Source organism: Procambarus clarkii, chromosome 33 (genome assembly GCF_040958095.1).
Source record: "Procambarus clarkii isolate CNS0578487 chromosome 33, FALCON_Pclarkii_2.0, whole genome shotgun sequence".
In the NCBI taxonomy this organism is placed as follows: domain Eukaryota; kingdom Metazoa; phylum Arthropoda; class Malacostraca; order Decapoda; family Cambaridae; genus Procambarus; species Procambarus clarkii.
This window is the reverse complement of record NC_091182.1, coordinates 39,532,958-39,552,637: the sequence shown is the minus strand read 5'-3', so window position 1 is coordinate 39,552,637 and position 19,680 is coordinate 39,532,958. Positions and strand designations below refer to the sequence as shown.

At 48.1% G+C, this 19,680-nt stretch overlaps 1 protein-coding gene across 1 annotated transcript; it reads left to right on the top strand.

Annotated features, from left to right (window-relative positions):
* The first annotated feature begins 18,782 nt into the window (after positions 1-18,782).
* On the top strand, positions 18,783-19,307 carry LOC138370823 (spore coat protein SP65-like). Its single transcript, XM_069335428.1, has one exon. It carries the CDS (start codon positions 18,783-18,785, stop codon positions 19,305-19,307), a length of 525 nt encoding a protein of 174 aa, XP_069191529.1.
* The last annotated feature ends 373 nt before the right edge of the window (positions 19,308-19,680 follow it).

The following is a 19,680-nucleotide window of genomic DNA, read 5'->3' as shown; positions in this document are numbered from 1 at the left end:
AGGTTACCTCCCTGGGAGGATGACTCATGCAGGATTATCATCAATGAAATGGCAACAAAAAATTCCAACATAATACCACTACAAATGAAGCACAAGTATCTTGTGGTAATGTTTAAAGCTGGAGATGAACTAGATCAAATCTACACGAATGGGTCATCTAACCCTGTCAATGGCAGGGCTGGTGCAGCATACTGTAATTAGGAATAATGCCTTTCAACGCAGACATGAAGACAAAGCACGTATTGAGAACTATGCCTCTTCAACACAAACAGAGCTATATGCCATTGTTATGGCGTTAAGATTTCTTGAACGAAACACTAATGGCGCAGTGATCTGTACTGATTCAAAAGCATTGCTACAAAGCCTAAGTAAAAATCAGGCAGAAAATCTTGCGATAGTTGCTGAAATTAAGAGAGCTGTGAGGGTACTAACCATCCAGGGAAGAGTCCATTTTTATGTGGATCCCCTCCCAAGTTGGAATTTGTGGAAATGAAGGAGCAGATGTGCTGGCTGCTGAAGGTGACCATATTGAATACTTCATAGCCAAGACTCTTCTACAAATTAGAGGTATTGTCAGGCAACATCACCGTGACAAGGTTACTGAGAAATGGAGGATAGGAGCTTAAATTAGTGAATCTGTACGATGGTACAACATAATTGCAACTGGCAACATTATGTACGAAGAGGAGGTGGCCGCGGGAGAGAATCAGTAATAGCGAGAATCCTACTTGGATACAAACATCCATGGAGATTCGGAATGGAAACAACAGTTGAGCAGTGGAGTGGCAGAATCTGTGGTGAGAGTGACGGACACCGCCTTGACCACTATCTACGCGAATGACAACACCTGAGAGACATTAGAAACATGTGTAGAATAATAAACCCCACATTGTTTGAGTTAGGAAAACACTATTTGTCAAATATTGATTCTGTTCTTTAAATATTCCCCCGTTTTGCACCCGCAAGATAACGTAAGATTTAAAAAAAACCCTACCCCAAACCCTCCCTGCCCCCACTCAAATGTTCAGCCAAATCTCCCTCCCCCCACACCCAATCCCCACCCTTCTACCCCTCCCCTCCTTCCGCTGAGTCCTCCCTCCCCCCCTTTCCTTCCTGTCCTCCCACCCCCCTTTCCTTCCTGTCCTCCCTCCCCTTTCACCCCATACCCTCCCTGTCCCTCCCCCTTCACTGGATCCCCCGCCCCTCATCCCAGTATCCTCTGAGACCCTGTTATCCACCTCACAGGTTCTCACACCCATGCAACAGCTTTCCCCACCAGCAGAACACTCACCAAGGAGGCGATTTGAGAAGGGACAGAAGAAAGTGAGCCTCAAAGCAATGTACACTAACATAGATGGAATTACAAATAAAGCAAATGAGCTTGGAGATCGGGTACTAGAGGAAAACTCAGACATAATAGCACTCACAGAAACAAAGCTAACGAAAACGATAACAAACGCAGTGTTCCAACAGGACTATTATGTTAAGAGGAAAGAGAGGGAAGGAAGAGGTGGGGGTGGTGTAGCTCTGCTGGTAAGAAAAGGATGGGATTTTGAGGAGATGGATATTTAGGGCTGTGAAGGTTTCAGTGACTACATAGCAGGTACCATAACAAATGGAGGGAAAAAAATTATAGTCGTAGTCATATATAATCCACCACCAAATGACAGAAGACCTAGACAGGAATATGATAGAAACAACATGGCCACCATGTTGAGCCAGTCGGCCGAGCGGACAGCACGCTGGACTTGTGATCCTGTGGTCCCGGGTTCGATCCCAGGCGCCGGCGGGAAACAATGGGCAGAGTTTCTTTCACCCTATGACCCTGTTACCTAGCAGTAAAATAGGTACCTGGGTGTTAGTCAGCTGTCATGGGCTGCTTCCTGGGGGTGGAGGCCTGGTTGAGGACCGGGCCGCGGGGACACTAAAAGCCCCGAAATCATCTCAAGATAACCATTAACATAATAGAAAGAGCAGCTTCTGTTGCTGGCAGGAATGGATCTGGACTACTAATTATGAGAGACTTCAACCATGGGAAGATAGATTGGGAGAACAGAGACCCGCATGGAGGACCAGAAACATGGAGAGCTAAGCTGCTGGACGTGGCAACAAGAAACTTTCTAAGCCAGCACATCAAAGAACCAACAAGAATGAGAGAAGATGAACCAGCAATGCTTGATTTAATATTTACCCTAAATGAGTGGGATATAAGGGAAGTTAAGATGGAAGCGCCCTTGGGAATAAGTGACCACAATGAATTGAACTTTGAGTACCTGGTAGAGCTAGGACTTATCTCCCCCCAAAAAGAACTAGGAATCAAAAGGCTGGCATACCGAAAGGGGAATTATGAACAGATGAGAAGTTTCCTAAGTGAAATACCTTGGGACACAGACCTCAGAGACAAGTCTGTACAGGGTATGATGGACTATGTTACCCAAAAGTGTCAGGAGGCAGTAAACAGGTTCATCCCGGCCCAAAGGGAAAAATCCGAGAAGCAACAGAAGAATCCATGGTATAATAGGGCATGTATGGAAGCGAAGAAACTGAACAAAGGGGCGTGGAGGAACTTCCGGAATAACAGAACACTAGAAAGCAGGGAGAGATACCAGAGAACCAGGAATGAGTACGTCAGGGTGAGAAGAGAAGCAGAGAAAAGTTTTGAAAATGATATAGCAAACAAAGCCAAGACCGAACCAAAGCTACTCCACAGTCACATCAGAAGGAAAACAACAGTGAAAGAACAGGTACTGAAACTTAGAACCGGCGAGGACAGGTATACAGAGAATGACAGAGAGGTGTGTGAAGAACTCAACAAGAGGTTCCAGGAGGTCTTCACAATAGAACAGGGTGAGGTCACTGTGCTAGGAGAAAGGGAGGTAAACCAGGCGGCCTTGGATGAGCTCAAAATTACTAGAGAGGAGGTCAAGAGACACCTGCTGGATCTGGATGGTAGAAAGGCTGTTGGTCCAGATGGGATCTCACCATGGATACTGAAAGAGTGTGCAGAGGCACTTTGCTTGCCACTCTCTATAGTGTATAGTAAGTCACTGGAGACAGGAGACCTACCAGAAATATGGAAGACAGCGAATGTGGTCCCAATATACAAAAAGGGCGACAGGCAAGAGGCACTGAACTACAGGCCAGTGTCCTTGACTTGTATACCATGCAAGGTGATGGAGAAGATCGTGAGAAAAAACCTGGTAACACATCTGGAGGGAAGTGACTTCGTGACAAATCGCCAACATGGGTTCAGGGAGGGTAAAGCTTGCCTTACAGGCTTGATAGAATTCTACGATCAGGTGACAAAGATTAAGCAAGAAAGAGAAGGCTGGGCGGACTGCATTTTCTTGGATTGTCGGAAAGCCTTTGACACAGTACCGCATAAGAGGCTGGTACATAAGCTGGAGAGACAGGCAGGTGTAGCTGGTAAGGTGCTCCAGTGGATAAGGGAGTACCTAAGTAATAGGAAGCAGAGAGTTACGGTGAGGGGTGAGACCTCCGACTGGCGTGAAGTCACCAGTGGAGTCCCACAGGGCTCTGTACTCGGTCCTATCTTGTTTCTGATATATGTAAATGATCTCCCGGAAGGTATCGATTCATTTCTCTCAATGTTTGCGGACGATGCTAAAATTATGAGAAGGATTAAAACAGAAGAGGACTGTTTGAGGCTTCAAGAAGACCTAGACAAGCTGAAGGAATGGTCGAACAAATGGTTGTTAGAGTTTAACCCAACCAAATGTAATGTAATGAAGATAGGTGTAGGGAGCATGAGGCCAGATACAAGGTATCATCTTGGAGAGGAAATTCTTCAGGAGTCAGAGAAAGAAAAAGACTTGGGGGTTGATATCACGCCAGACCTGTCACCTGCAGCACATATCAAGAGGATAACATCAGCGGCATATGCCAGGCTGGCCAATATACGAACGGCATTCAAAAACTTGTGTAAAGAATCATTCAGAACTTTGTATACCACATATGTCAGGCCAATCCTGGAGTATGCAGCCCCAGCCTGGAGTTCATATCCAGTCAAGGATAAGACTAAACTGGAAAAGGTTCAAAGGTTTGCCACCAGTCTAGTACCCGAGCTGAGAGGTATGAGCTACGAGGAGAAACTACGGGAATTAAACCTCACTTCCTTGGAAGACAGAAGAGTTAGGGGGGACATGATCACCACATTCAAGATTCTCAAGGGAATCGACAGGGGTGATAAAGACAGGTTATTGAACACAAGGGGCACACGCACTAGGGGACACAGGTGGAAACTGAGTGCCCAAATGAGCCCCAGAGATATTAGAAAGAACGTTTTTAGTGTCAGAGTGGATGACAAATGCAATGCATTAGGAAGTGATGTGGTGGAGGCTGACTCCATACACAGTTTCAAGTGTAGATATGATAGAGCCCAATAGGCTCAGGAATCTGTACACCTGTTGATTGACGGTTGACAGGCGGGACCAAAGAGCCAGAGCTCAACCCCAGCAAACACAACTAGGTGAGTACAACTAAGTGAGTACACACACACACACACACACACACACACACACACACACACACACACACACACACACACACACACACACACACACACACACACACACACACACAAACACACAGGAAGCAGCCCGTAACAGCTGTCTAACTCTCCGGTTCCTATTTACTGCTAGGTTACAGGTGCATCAGGATGGAAGAAACTCTACCCATTTATCGCTGCTAGAACCGGGAATCGAACCCGGGCCACAGGATTACGAGTCCCGCGCGCTGTCCACTCGGCTACCAGACCCCTATGACCAGACCGCTGTGTGTTGTGTCTGAGGCAGGCGTCACCCTGCTTCCCTCCCCAAACACTGCCTCGAGACGGAGGCACCGCTGACCGTTACCGCTTTGTGGTCCCTGGTTCGATGCTGTCATGATCCAAGTGAACACAATGATACTATCCACGTTTATTGTGGTTCGGAACGTACATGACTGGGGCGTGGATCACTTAACTCCGGTGAGGAGCCGGTCGGCCGAGCGGACAGCACACTGGACTTGTGATCCTGTGGTCCCGGGTTCGATCCCGGGCGCCGGCGAGAAACAATGGGCAGAGTTTCTTTCACCCTATGCCCCTGTTACCTAGCAGTAAAATAGGTACCTCGGTGTTAGTCAGCTGTCACGGGCTGCTTCCTGTGGGTGGAGGCCTGGTCGAGGACCGAGCCGCGGGGACACTAAAAGCCCCGAAATCATCTCAAGATAACCTCATCTCAAGATAACTCCTCCATGCACAAGTGGAAGAGTTAAACCTCCAGGCAGAGGTTTAACACTTAAGGTGGACACCAGTGGCGGGTCTGTAATGATCCTCTTTTGTGGCGGGTGTTCAATGGTGTAGTGGTTAGAACAACTGACTACCGGTTTGTGGTCCGTGGTTTGAGGCTCCGATGGCCTAAGTGAATGAAAAATATGTGTATATACATATATAATGTATATTTATAAATACATAAGGGGGGTATTACCTCTGGTTGAAAATGGAATCCAAAGCCTCGGAGAAGGGGATATGTGAAGCATTAAAAGGGATATTAGGGCCCCACTCCAGTGCTGGCTCCATGTTCATTTCTCCTACCATCTCCTTCCTTTGTTTTTGTACGGCTTTAATATAGTTTGTTTAAACAAGTTGTAAATTCGTGAATGTATGTGTCAGTAGTCGTGATGGTATTACACGTCAGCCAGTGTCAGTGGTCGTGGTGGTATTACACGTCAGCCAGTGTCAGTGGTCGTGGTGGTATTACACGTCAGCCAGTGTCAGTGGTCGTGGTGGTATTACACGTCAGCTAGTGTCAGACTGTGGTCGTGATGGTATATTACACGTCAGCCAGTGTCAGACTGTGGTCGTGGTGGTATTACACATCAGCCAGTGTCAGACTGTGGTCGTGGTGGTATTACACATCAGCCAGTGTCAGACTGTGGTCGTGGTGGTATTACACGTCAGCCAGTGTCAGACTGTGGTCGTGGTGGTATTACACGTCAGCCAGTGTCAGACTCGGGTCGTGGTGGTATATTACACGTCAGCCAGTGTCAGACTCGGGTCGTGGTGGTATATTACACGTCAGCCAGTGTCAGACTGTGGTCGTGGTGGTATTACACGTCAGCTAGTGTCAGACTGTGGTCGTGGTGGTATTACACGTCAGCCAGTGTCAGACTGTGGTCGTGGTGGTATATTACACGTCAGCCAGTGTCAGACTGTGGTCGTGGTGGTATTACACGTCAGCCAGTGTCAGACTGTGGTCGTGGTGGTATATTAAACGTCAGCCAGTGTCAGACTGTGGTCGTGGTGGTATATTACACGTCAGCCAGTGTCAGACTGTGGTCGTGGTGGTATTACACGTCAGCCAGTGTCAGACTGTGGTCGTGGTGGTATTACACGTCAGCCAGTGTCAGACTGTGGTCGTGGTGGTATTACACGTCAGTCAGTGTCAGACTGTGGTCGTGGTGGTATTACACGTCAGCTAGTGTCAGACTGTGGTCGTGGTGGTATTACACGTCAGCCAGTGTCAGACTGTGGTCGTGATGGTATATTACACGTCAGCCAGTGTCAGACTGTGGTCGTGGTGGTATTACACGTCAGCCAGTGTCAGACTGTGGTCGTGGTGGTGTTACACGTCAGCCAGTGTCAGACTGTGGTCGTGGTGGTGTTACACGTCAGCTAGTGTCAGACTGTGGTCGTGGTGGTATTACACGTCAGCCAGTGTCAGACTAGGGTCGTGATGGTATATTACACGTCAGCTAGTGTCAGACTGTGGTCGTGGTGGTATTACACGTCAGCCAGTGTCAGACTGTGGTCGTGGTGGTGTTACACGTCAGCCAGTGTCAGACTGTGGTCGTGGTGGTGTTACACGTCAGCCAGTGTCAGACTGTGGTCGTGGTGGTATTACACGTCAGCTAGTGTCAGACTAGGGTCGTGGTGGTATTACACGTCAGCTAGTGTCAGACTAGGGTCGTGGTGGTATTACACGTCAGCCAGTGTCAGACTGTGGTCGTGGTGGTATTACACGTCAGCCAGTGTCAGACTGTGGTCGTGGTGGTATTACACGTCAGCCAGTGTCAGACTGTGGTCGTGGTGGTATTACACGTCAGCCAGTGTCAGACTGTGGTCGTGGTGGTATTACACGTCAGCCAGTGTCAGACTCGGGTCGTGGTGGTATTACACGTCAGCCAGTGTCAGACTGTGGTCGTGGTGGTATATTACACGTCAGCCAGTGTCAGACTCGGGTCGTGGTGGTATATTACACGTCAGCTAGTGTCAGACTGTGGTCGTGGTGGTATTACACGTCAGCCAGTGTCAGACTGTGGTCGTGGTGGTATTACACGTCAGCCAGTGTCAGACTGTGGTCGTGGTGGTATTACACGTCAGCCAGTGTCAGACTGTGGTCGTGGTGGTATTACACGTCAGCCAGTGTCAGACTGTGTTCGTGGTGGTATTACACGTCAGCCAGTGTCAGACTGTGGTCGTGGTGGTATATTACACGTCAGCCAGTGTCAGACTGTGGTCGTGGTGGTATTACACATCAGCCAGTGTCAGACTCGGGTCGTGGTGGTATATTACACGTCAGCCAGTGTCAGACTGTGGTCGTGGTGGTATTACACGTCAGCTAGTGTCAGACTGTGGTCGTGGTGGTATTACACGTCAGCTAGTGTCAGACTGTGGTCGTGGTGGTATATTACACGTCAGCCAGTGTCAGACTGTGGTCGTGGTGGTATTACACGTCAGCTAGTGTCAGACTGTGGTCGTGGTGGTATTACACGTCAGCCAGTGTCAGACTAGGGTCGTGGTGGTATTACACGTCAGCCAGTGTCAGACTGTGGTCGTGGTGGTATTACACGTCAGCCAGTGTCAGACTCGGGTCGTGGTGGTATTACACGTCAGCCAGTGTCAGACTGTGGTCGTGGTGGTATTACACGTCAGCCAGTGTCAGACTGTGGTCGTGGTGGTATTACACGTCAGCCAGTGTCAGACTGTGGTCGTGGTGGTATTACACGTCAGCCAGTGTCAGACTAGGGTCGTGGTGGTATTACACGTCAGCCAGTGTCAGACTAGGGTCGTGGTGGTATTACACGTCAGCCAGTGTCAGACTGTGGTCGTGGTGGTATTACACGTCAGCCAGTGTCAGACTCGGGTCGTATTGGTATTACACGTCAGCCAGTGTCAGACTGTGGTCGTGGTGGTATTACACGTCAGCTAGTGTCAGACTGTGGTCGTGGTGGTATTACACGTCAGCCAGTGTCAGACTAGGGTCGTGGTGGTATTACACGTCAGCCAGTGTCAGACTGTGGTCGTGGTGGTATTACACGTCAGCCAGTGTCAGACTCGGGTCGTGGTGGTATTACACGTAAGCCAGTGTCAGACTGTGGTCGTGGTGGTATTACACGTCAGCCAGTGTCAGACTGTGGTCGTGGTGGTATTACACGTCAGCCAGTGTCAGACTGTGGTCGTGGTGGTATTACACGTCAGCCAGTGTCAGACTAGGGTCGTGGTGGTATTACACGTCAGCCAGTGTCAGACTAGGGTCGTGGTGGTATTACACGTCAGCCAGTGTCAGACTGTGGTCGTGGTGGTATTACACGTCAGCCAGTGTCAGACTGTGGTCGTGGTGGTATTACACGTCAGCCAGTGTCAGACTGTGGTCGTGGTGGTATTACACGTCAGCTAGTGTCAGACTGTGGTCGTGGTGGTATTACACGTCAGCCAGTGTCAGACTGTGGTCGTGGTGGTATTACACGTCAGCCAGTGTCAGACTAGGGTCGTGGTGGTATTACACGTCAGCCAGTGTCAGACTGTGGTCGTGGTGGTATATTACACGTCAGCTAGTGTCAGACTAGGGTCGTGGTGGTATTACACGTCAGCCAGTGTCAGACTGTAGTCGTGGTGGTATTACACGTCAGCCAGTGTCAGACTAGGGTCGTGGTGGTATTACACGTCAGCCAGTGTCAGACTGTAGTCGTGGTGGTATTACACGTCAGCCAGTGTCAGACTAGGGTCGTGGTGGTATTACACGTCAGCCAGTGTCAGACTGTAGTCGTGGTGGTATTACACGTCAGCCAGTGTCAGACTAGGGTCGTGGTGGTATTACACGTCAGCCAGTGTCAGACTAGGGTCGTGGTGGTATTACACGTCAGCCAGTGTCAGACTGTGGTCGTGGTGGTATTACACGTCAACCAGTGTCAGACTGTGGTCGTGGTGGTATTACACGTCAGCTAGTGTCAGACTGTGGTCGTGGTGGTATTACACGTCAGCTAGTGTCAGACTGTGGTCGTGGTGGTATTACACGTCAGCCAATCTCAGACTGTGGTCGTGGTGGTATATTACACGTCAGCCAGTGTCAGACTGGGGTCGTGATGGTATTACACGTCAGCCAGTGTCAGACTCGGGTCGTGGTGGTATATTACACGTCAGCTAGTGTCAGACTGTGGTCGTGGTGGTATTACACGTCAGCCAGTGTCAGACTAGGGTCGTGGTGGTATTACACGTCAGCCAGTGTCAGACTAGGGTCGTGGTGGTATTACACGTCAGCCAGTGTCAGACTAGGGTCGTGGTGGTATATTACACGTCAGCCAGTGTCAGACTGGGGTCGTGATGGTATTATTAAGCCAGTGTCAGACTAGCGTCGTGATGGTATATTACATGTCAGCCAGTGTCAGACTGTGGTCGTGATGATATTATTCAGCAAGTGTCAGACTGTGGTCGTGATGGTATTATTCAGCCAGTGTCAGACTGTGGTCGTGGTGGTATTATTCAGCCAGTGTCAGATTGTGGTCGTGATGGTATTATTCAGCCAGTGTCAGACTGTGGTCGTGATGGTATTATTCAGCCAGTGTCAGTCTGTGGTCGTGATGGTACTATTCAGCAAGTGTCAGACTAGGGGTCGTGACGTCAGATGATATTATCGAACTGGGTCACGAGTAACCAATTTGTAAAGCCGTTCCCAAGGGAACAACAGGAGGGAATGCAGGAGCTGGTGTGGGAATATGATCAACCTTCCTTGGCATACTGCTTCTCCTCGACGGTTAACTGATTGAATTCTGACCTTTACTGACCGCTGAGATTTATGACTACAGGAGGGTGGGCGGTCCGGGAAAAAACAGTTCTGAACTGCGCTTACCCGACAAGTCCTCTCCTGCGCTTGCCCCACAAGTCTTCCCCACCTCCACTTGCCCCACAAGTCCTCCCCACCTCCACTTACCCCACAAGTCCTCCCCACCTCCACTTGCCCCACATGTCCTCCCCACCTCCACTTACCCCACAAGTCCTCCCCACCTCCACTTGCCCCACAAGTCCTCCCCACCTCCACTTGCCCCACAAGTCCTCCCCACCTCCACTTGCCCCACAAGTCCTCCCCACCTCCACTTGCCCCACAAGTCCTCCCCACCTCCACTTGCCCCACAAGTCCTCCCCACCTCCACTTGCCCCACAAGTCCTCCCCACCTCCACTTGCCCCACAAGTCCTCCCCACCTCCACTTGCCCCACAAGTCCTCCCCACCTCCACTTGCCCCACAAGTCCTCCCCACCTCCACTTGCCCCCACAAGTCCTTCCCACCTCCACTTGCCCCACAAGTCCTCCCCACCTCCACTTACCCCACAAGTCCTCCCCACCTCCACTTGCCCCACAAGTCCTCCCCACCTCCACTTACCCCACAAGTCCTCCCCACCTCCACTTGCCCCACAAGTCCTCCCCACCTCCACTTACCCCACAAGTCCTCCCCACCTCCACTTGCCCCACAAGTCCTCCTTACCTCCACTTACCCCACAAGTCCTCCCCACCTCCACTTGCCCCAGAAGTCCTCCCCACCTCCACTTACCCCACAAGTCCTCCCCACCTCCACTTGCCCCACAAGTCCTCCCCACCTCCACTTACCCCACAAGTCCTCCCCACCTCCACTTACCCCACAAGTCCTCCCCACCTCCACTTGCCCCACAAGTCCTCCCCGTCATTACCTAACGCCCGGTTCTCTGTATATCTTAGTGATATTCGAAATATTTGAAATAATAAATATTGTGAATAGATAAGCTATACATACAAGAGAGAATATATGTTTGTGTTTTTTGCCTGTCTGTTTGCCTGTCTGTCCAGGTGTGGACAAATGACGCTTAGGACTAGCCTCACCTAGCTTTGCAGGGGGAGTGGTTTACGGTACGGGACTGACATAGGTTGGTTGAGGTTTCTAGAATTTAAGAGGGATTAACATGGCTGAGTCACATCCTGACCACGACGATTTTGTGAAGAAAACAAAAATCATAGTAATTTTCGTCTTACCCCACAAGTCCCACACATCATTTTTCACTAATCGTGGAAAAATGAACTAAAATTTTCTGCTATTCATATTTTGGCCATACTAGCATAAAGCTAATAATCCTACAGCTTCTATGACCTTCTCAAGCCCCCCCCCCCCACTTCTCAAAGTAAAAAGAGTAACTTTTTATATATTTTTAATTCTTCACACTTCTAGGCTCCTTCCACCGGTAGACCACACATGCGGCAATGATGATTATATATTGTTTCTTAGAGAGAGAGAGAGAGAGAGAGAGAGAGAGAGAGAGAGAGAGAGAGAGAGAGAGAGAGAGAGAGAGAGAGAGAGAGAGAGAGAGAGAGAGAGAGAGAGAGAGAGAGAGAGAGAGAGAGAGAGAGAGAGAAAATGAATCAAGAAGACACAGAGACAGAGACAGAATGAGAAAGAGGGAAAGAAGGAAGTAGGTGAGAGAGAGCGGAGATAGTTTAAATGAAGTAAGAACAGAGGATGAAGATGTGGGAAGAGGGAGAAAGAGGAGGGAGAAGAGAGAGTGTGAGAAAAGGTGAGTGGAGAGTGGTGGAAAAGAGAGAGGGAGGGAGAAGGGGTATGAGTGGAAAGAAATTTGGAGAATGGGAAGAAAAGGAAGAGAGGGAGGGATCGGGAAAGACCGGGAGAGATTCGAAGAGAGGGGAAGTAGAGAAGGGCATTGAGAGACCCGGGCACAGCCGGGTAATCCTCCCATTACAGCACTTACTAAACCAGTCATATATGCTATATTAATGCATGTTTGTGCATTGTATAATACAGTTTAACAGAGTATTTACAATTTGTATTTACTATTTGTATCTGCATAATCGAGCTATTAGCTCTTGGACCCCGCCTTTCTAACCAATATATTTTTCCTCAATTTTGTCTACCTCAATTTGTATTTAAATTTGTATGTGTGCTCACCTATTTCTGTTTAACTATGTGTGCCTGTAGGATCGAGCTCCAGCTCCTGCTCCCGGTTTTTATAGCCGCTGGTTGTCTATTGAATTGACTCCTGACCTATTTCCCTATCATTCCTGCGTTTAAAGTTGTAAATTGAGTTTGTCTCTACAACCTCCTCCTTTAGGTCATTCCATTTACACATTACCCTCACGCTAAAAGGAAACTTTCTAACATCTCTGTGATACACGCGAGTCTCTAGCTTTCATCCGTGCTCAATTATTCGATTGGTATTCATTGCAAAAAAAATTCTCTCCACCCGGTCAATCCCTTAAAGTATTTTATTCGTGAATAAATCAACAAGGGCCATGATGAAGGTTCGAACTTACGTCCAGGATGATCTCTGGAGATCATCCTGGAGTCTCTCCGAGACACAAACCAGGGTTTTACACAATCCCCCCCCCCCCTCATGCACCCGGGCTCTGCCAACGGAGAGACTGCGGGATCCGTGTGAGAGCAGTAGCAATCCCGGTTGCAATTCTTTTACCATGTCGTGACTCAGTCGATTAAGGCGTGTCTGGGATCATCCTGGACGTAAGTTCGAACCTTCATCAGGGCCCTTGTTGATTTATTCATTTGATGAATCATGCTATTGGGATTTCTGTGTGTATTTTATCCGTCTCTGTCTTGTCCTCTCTCTCTCTCCCTCTCTCTCTTTCTCTCTCTCTCTCTCTCTCTCTCTCTCTCTCTCTCTCTCTCTCTCTCTCTCTCTCTCTCTCTCTCTCTCTCTCTCTCTCTCTCTCTCTCTCTCTCTCTCTCTCTCTCTCTCTCTCTCTCTCTCTTCCTCTCCCTCTCTCTCTCTCTCTCTCTCTCTCTCTCTCTCTCTCTCTCTCTCTCTCTCTCTCTCTCTCTCTCTTCCTCTCCCTCTCTCTCTCTCTCTCTCTCTCTCTCTCTCTCTCTCTCTCTCTCTCTCTCTCTCTCTCTCTCTCTCTCTCTCTCTCTCTCTCTCTCTCTCTCTCTCTCTCTCTCTCTCTCTCTCTCTCTCTCTCTCTCTCTCTCTCTCTCTCTCTCTCTCTCTCTCTCTTCCTCTCCCTCTCTCTCTCTCTCTCTCTCTCTCTCTCTCTCTCTCTCTCTCTCTCTCTCTCTCTCTCTCTCTCTCTCTCTCTTGTCCTTCTAAAGCGTCGTTTAGAGGTACTAAACTAGAGGTTCAGTACCTCTAGTCTCTCTGGAGTTAGGTTTGCTATTATGTCAACTGCCAGTACCTTATCTCTAGTCGTTATCGGGAGGTAGTTTACCTTCACCATGCATTGGCCTTTCAGTCTCCTGGCTCCTAACCCCATTTCCATCACCTTACATCTGATGGTGTTGAACTCCAGTTGCCATTTCTTGGAACAGCTTTGCAGCTTGCTAAAGTTATCTTGGACAATCATACAATCCTCATCTGTCTCAAGACTCCTCAGTAGTTTCGCATCGTCTGCAAACATCAACATATAAGACTCAACTCCTGTTGTCAAGTCATTTACATATGTGAGGAATAGTATGGGCCCCAGCACTAATTCCTGAGGCACCCCTCTTTTTAATTTGACTCCTGTCTGTTAGGTAATTTCTAACTAATGTTAGTGCGTTTCCGCTTACTCCGGCCAGCGTCTCAAGTTTGTATAGTAGCCTTATGCGAGGTATTTTTTTGGCAGTCCAGAAATATGCAATCTTCCCGACTTTCTCTGTCTTGCCTTATTTTCGTTACCTTATCATAAAACTCTAGAAAGCTCTTCAGGCATGAATTCCCTTCCCTAAAGCCGTGTTTGTTGTTTGCTTAGAAACCTAATTGTTTCTAGGTGTGCAACTGGTCTTAACCTTATAAATCATTTCTGTACTCTGCAAGGGACGCTTGTGGGTGACACTGATCTATATTTAAGTGCGTCTTCTCTATCTCCTTTTATAAAGATTGGCACCACATTTATTTTTTCCAGTAGCTGGGCAATTTCCTCTTTCATTGTGAGTTAGTGGTAGGTTAGTGGTAGAGGTATGCTGAGGGCCTGTGCTGCGTCTACTAACATCTATGGTGATACTCAATGTGGGCCAGTAGCTTTAGTTTCATCTAGTGATGCTAGCTGTATTTTTACTTCCTCTGATGTTTCCTCAATATTTAATAGTTTTCGTTAGGGGCTGCTTACTCATCTAACTCTGGGAGCTGTTCAGGCTCAGTAGTGAACACTCCATGGAAGGTGGCACTGAGCTCCTCATAAATTTCTTTATCATTTTCTGTATACTCGCCTTCCCTTTTTCGTAACCTATTCACTTGGTCATTCATTGTCATTTTCCGTCTTATATGGCTTTGTAGGAGTTTCGGTTCTTTCTTTGCTCTGGAAGCAATATCATTTTCATAGTTTTTCCGGCAATCTTCTTATATAAATGTATTCATTCCTGGCCCAGTTGTGTCTATTCGAGTTTCCTTTGTCATTTACCCTCTGTATTTCCTCCACTCCCTCACGCTTTTTCCTTTCGCTTCCTGGCACTGTCTACTGAACCACAGGTTATTATATTCTCCCAATTTTTCCCTTAATGGGGGAATGAATCTCTGTTCGGCCTCTTTCCGCCTCAGTTTGACTTGGTCCATTACTTCCTGGACCGTCTTCCCTCTAACTTTCTCCTCCCATTGCGCACTTCCCAGATACTCTCCTGCTGTCATGTGGCCTCCTTGTTTATAGTCAGCTCCTCCTTCCCTGACTCCTTGTCTTATGGGTACTGTTTTAAGTTCAGTCATACAGACAAATACCGGGACACAAGGTCCTTGTTCCTAGTGATGTGTGTATTCACCTAGTTCACCTAGTTGTATTCACCTAGTTGTGTTTGCGGGGGTTGAGCTTTGCTCTTTCGGCCCGCCTCTCAACTGTGTGTGTGTGTGTGTGTGTGTGTGTGTGTGTGTGTGTGTGTGTGTGTGTGTGTGTGTGTGTGTGTGTGTGTGTGTGTGTGTGTGTGTGTGTGTGTGTGTGTGTGTGTGTGTGTGTGTGTGTACTCACCTAATTGTACTCACCTAATTGTGCTTGCGGGGGTTGAGCTCTGGCTCTTTGGTCCCGCCTCTCAACCGGCAATCAACTGGTGTACAGGTTCCTGAGCCTACTGGGCTCTATCATATCTACATTTGAAACTGTGTATGGAGTCAGCCTTCACCACATCACTTCCTAATGCATTCCATTTGTCAACCACTCTGAAACTAAAAAAGTTCTTTCTAATATATCTGTGGCTCATTTGGGCACTCAGTTTCCACCTGTGTCCCATTGTGCGTGTTCCCCTTGTGTTAAATAGACTATCTTTATCTACCCTATCAATTCCCTTCAGAATCTTGAATGTGGTGATCATGTCCCCCCTAACTCTTCTGTCTTCCAGCGAAGTGAGGTTTAATTCCCGTAGTCTCTCCTCGTAGCTCATATCTCTCAGCTCGGGTACTAGTCTGGTGTCAAACCTTTGAACCTTTTCCAGTTTAGTCTTATCCTTGACTAGATATGGACTCCATGCTGGGGCTGCATACACCAGGATTGGCCTGACATATGTGGTATACAAAGTTCTGAATGATTCTTTACACAAGTTTCTGAATGCCGTTCGTATGTTGGCCAGCCTGGCATATGCCGCTGATGTTATCCGCTTGATATGTGCTGCAGGAGACAGGTCTGGCGTGATATCAACCCCCAAGTCTTATTCTTTCTCTGACTCCTGAAGAATTTCCTCTCCCAGATGATACCTTGTATCTGGCCTCCTGCTCCCTATACCTATCTTCATTACATTACATTTAGTTGGGTTGAACTCTAACAACCATTTGTTCGCCCATTCCTTCAGCTTGTCTAGGTCTTCTTGAAGCCTCAAACAGTCCTCTTCTGTTTTAATCCTTCTCATAATTTTAGCATCGTCCGCAAACATTGAGAGAAATGAATCGATACCCTCCGGGAGATCATTTACATATATCAGAAACAAGATAGGACCGAGTACAGAGCCCCGTGGGACTCCACTGGTGACTTCACGCCAATCGGAGGTCTCACCCCTCACCGTAACTCTCTGCTTCCTATTGCTTAGATACTCCCTTATCCACTGGAGCACCTAACAAGCTACATCTGCCTGTCTCTCCAGCTTATGTACCAGCCTCTTATGCGGTACTGTGTCAAAGGCTTTCCGACAATCCAAGAAAATGCAGTCCGCCCAGCCCTCTCTGTCTTGCTTAATCTTTGTCACCTGATCGTAGAATTCTATCAAGCCTGTAAGGCAAGATTTACCCTCCCTGAACCCATGTTGGCGATTTGTCACGAAGTCCCTTCTCTCCAGATGTGTTACCATGTTTTTTCTCACGATCTTCTCCATCACCTTGCATGGTATACAAGTCAAGGACACTGGACTGTAGTTCAGTGCCTTGTGTGTGTGAGTGTGAGTGTGTCTGTGTGTGTGTGTGTGTGTGTGTGTGTGTGTGTGTGTGTGTGTGTGTGTGTGTGTGTGTGTGTGTGTGTGTGTGTGTGTGTGTGTGTGTGTGTGTGTGTACTCACCTATTTGTGCTTGCGGGGGTTGAGCTTTGGCTCTTTGGTCCCGCCTCTCAACAGATGAATCAACTGGTGTACAGGTTCCTGAGCCTAATGGGCTCTATCATATCTACATTTAAAACTGTGTATGGAGTCAGCCTCCACCACATCACTGCCTAATGCATTCCATCCGTTAACTACTCTGACACTAAAAAAGTTCCTTCTAACGTCCCTGTCGCTCATGTGGGTACTCAGTTTCCACCTGTGTCCCCTTGTTCGCGTCCCGCCAGTGTAGAATAGTTTTTCCTTGTTTACCCGGTCGATTCCTCTGAGGATTTTGTAGGTTGTGATCATGTCCCCCCTTACTCTCCTGTCTTCCAGTGTCGTAATGTGCATTTCCCGCAGCCTTTCCTCATAACTCATGCCTCTTAATTCTGGGACTAGTCTAGTAGCATACCTTTGGACTTTTTTCCAGCTTCGTCTTGTGCTTGACAAGGTACGGGCTCCATGCTGGGGCCCTATACTCCAGAATTGGTCATACATATGTGGTGTACAAGATTCTGAATGAATCCATGTTCCTGAACGCCGTTCTGATGTTAGCCAGCCTCGCATATGCCGCAACGTTATTCTTTATATGTGGGCTTCAGGAGACAGGTTTGATGTGATATCAACTCCTAGATCTTTCTCTTTGTCTGTGTCATTAAGTACTTCATCTCTACTTCACACACACTCACACACTCATTAGGTGTGTGTGTGTGTGTGTGTGTGTGTGTGTGTGTGTGTCTGTGTATTCATCTAGTTGTGCTTGCGGGGGTTGAGCTTTAGCTCTTTGGTCCCGCCTCTCAACCGTCAATCAACAGTTTGTGTGTGTGTGTGTGCATTCATCTAGTTGTGCTTGCAAGGGTTGAGATTTTCTCTTTCGGCCCGCCTCTCAACTGTCAATCAACTGTTGCTAACTAGTAATTAATTAACATCCCCCCACACACTCTCAGGAAGCAGCTCCGTAACAGCTGTCTAACTCCCAGGTACTTATTTACTGCTAGGTAACAGGGGCATCAGGGTGAAAGAACCTTTGCCCATTTGTGTCTGCCTGGTCTGGGAATCGAACCTAGGCCAAAGAATTACGAGTCCTGCTCGCTGTCCTCTCAACTACCCGATCCCTATGTGTGTGCGTGTGTGTGTGTGTGTGTGTGTGTGTGTGTGTGTGTGTGTGTGTGTGTGTGTGTGTGTGTGTGTGTGTGTGTGTGTGTGTGTGTGTGTGTGTGTGTCTGTGTGTACTCACCAAGTTCTCACCTAGTTGGGTTTGCGAGGGTTGAGCTCTGGCTCTTTGGTCCCGCCTCTCAACCGTCAATCAACAGGTGTACAGATTCCTGAGCCTATTGGGCTCTATCATATTTACACTTGAAACTGTGTATGGAGTCAGCCTCCACCACATCACCCCCTAATGCATTCCATTTGTCAACCACTCTGATACTAAACAAGTTCTTTCTAATATCTCTGTGCCTCATTTGGGCACTCAGTTTCCACCTGTGTCCCCTTGTGCGTGTTCCCCTTGTGTTAAATAGACTGTCTTTATCTACCCTATCAATTCCTTTCTGAATCTTGAATGTGGTGATCATGTCCCCCATAACTATTCTGTCTTCCAGCGAAGTGAGGTTTAATTCCTGTAGTCTCTCCTCGTAGCTCATACCTCTCAGCTCGGGTACTAGTCTGGTGGCAAACCTTTGAACCTTTTCCAGTTTAGTCATATCCTTGACTAGATATGGACTCCATGCTGGGTCTGCATACTCCAGGATTGGTCTGACATTTGTGGTATACAAAGTTCTGAATGATTCTTTACACAAGTTTCTGAATGCCGTTCGTATGTTGGCCAGCCTGGCATATGCCGCTGATGTTATCTGATGATCTTGATGTATGTGTGCGCGCGCGCATCCCACTTCCTTGATGCTCTCTTGAGCCAAAAATGAGGAATATTTCATAATATTTCACAGTGTCTTCAATGAATTATTAAATTACTCATAAAATATTAATTTTAACCATTCGAATTGGCAATGAAATATTCATAATTAAGCATTTTAATTATAACTGTAGCTGTAACAATGCATTCTAACACAGCTGGTACTAACACAGTTGGTCCTAACACATCGGGTCCTAACACAACTGGTCCAAACACAGCTGGTCCTAACACAGTTGGTCCTAACACAGTTGGTCCTAACACAGTTGGTCCTAACACAGTTGGTCCTAACACAGCTGGTCCTAACACAGCTGGTGCTAACACAACTGGTCCTAACACAGCTGGTCCTAACACAGCTGGTCCTAACACAACTGGTCCTAAAACAGCTGGTCCTAACACAGCTGGTCCTAACACTGCTGGCCTTACCACAGCTGGTGCTAACACAACTGGTCCTAACACAGTTGGTCCTAACACAGCTGGCCTTAACACAGCTGGTGCTAACACTGTTGGTCTTAACACAGCAGGTCCTAACACAGTTGGTCTTAACACAGCTGGTCCTAACACAGCTGGCCTTAACACAGCTGGTCCTAACACAGCTCTAGAAGGTGATTCTCCCAGCAGGCTTCCACAGACCACTGATTTCCCAGCTGAAGGTTCTGGCAGGCACTAATGCTTTCATGATTGCTTAGAAACAGCATGATTATGGGTCGACTTGTGCATTGTCTTCGTACGCTCAAGGTGCCAGGACACCAGGCACCAGGACCCATACCCACCAGGACACCAGGACCCATACCTACCAGGGCACCAGGACCCATACCCACCAGGACACAAGGACCCATGCTCACCAGGACACAAGGACCCATACCCACCAGAACACAAGGACCCATACCCACCAGGACACAAGGGCCCGTACCCACCAGGACACAAGGACCCATACCCACCAGGACACAAGGACCCATGCTCACCAGGACACAAGGACCCATACCCACCAGAACACAAGGACCCATACCCACCAAGGCACCAGGACCCATGCCCACCAGGAC

Coding starts and splice junctions, on each gene's coding strand:
- LOC138370823 (XM_069335428.1), top strand. CDS start 18,783: ATGCATTCTAACACAGCTGGTACTAACACAGTTGGTCCTAACACATCG.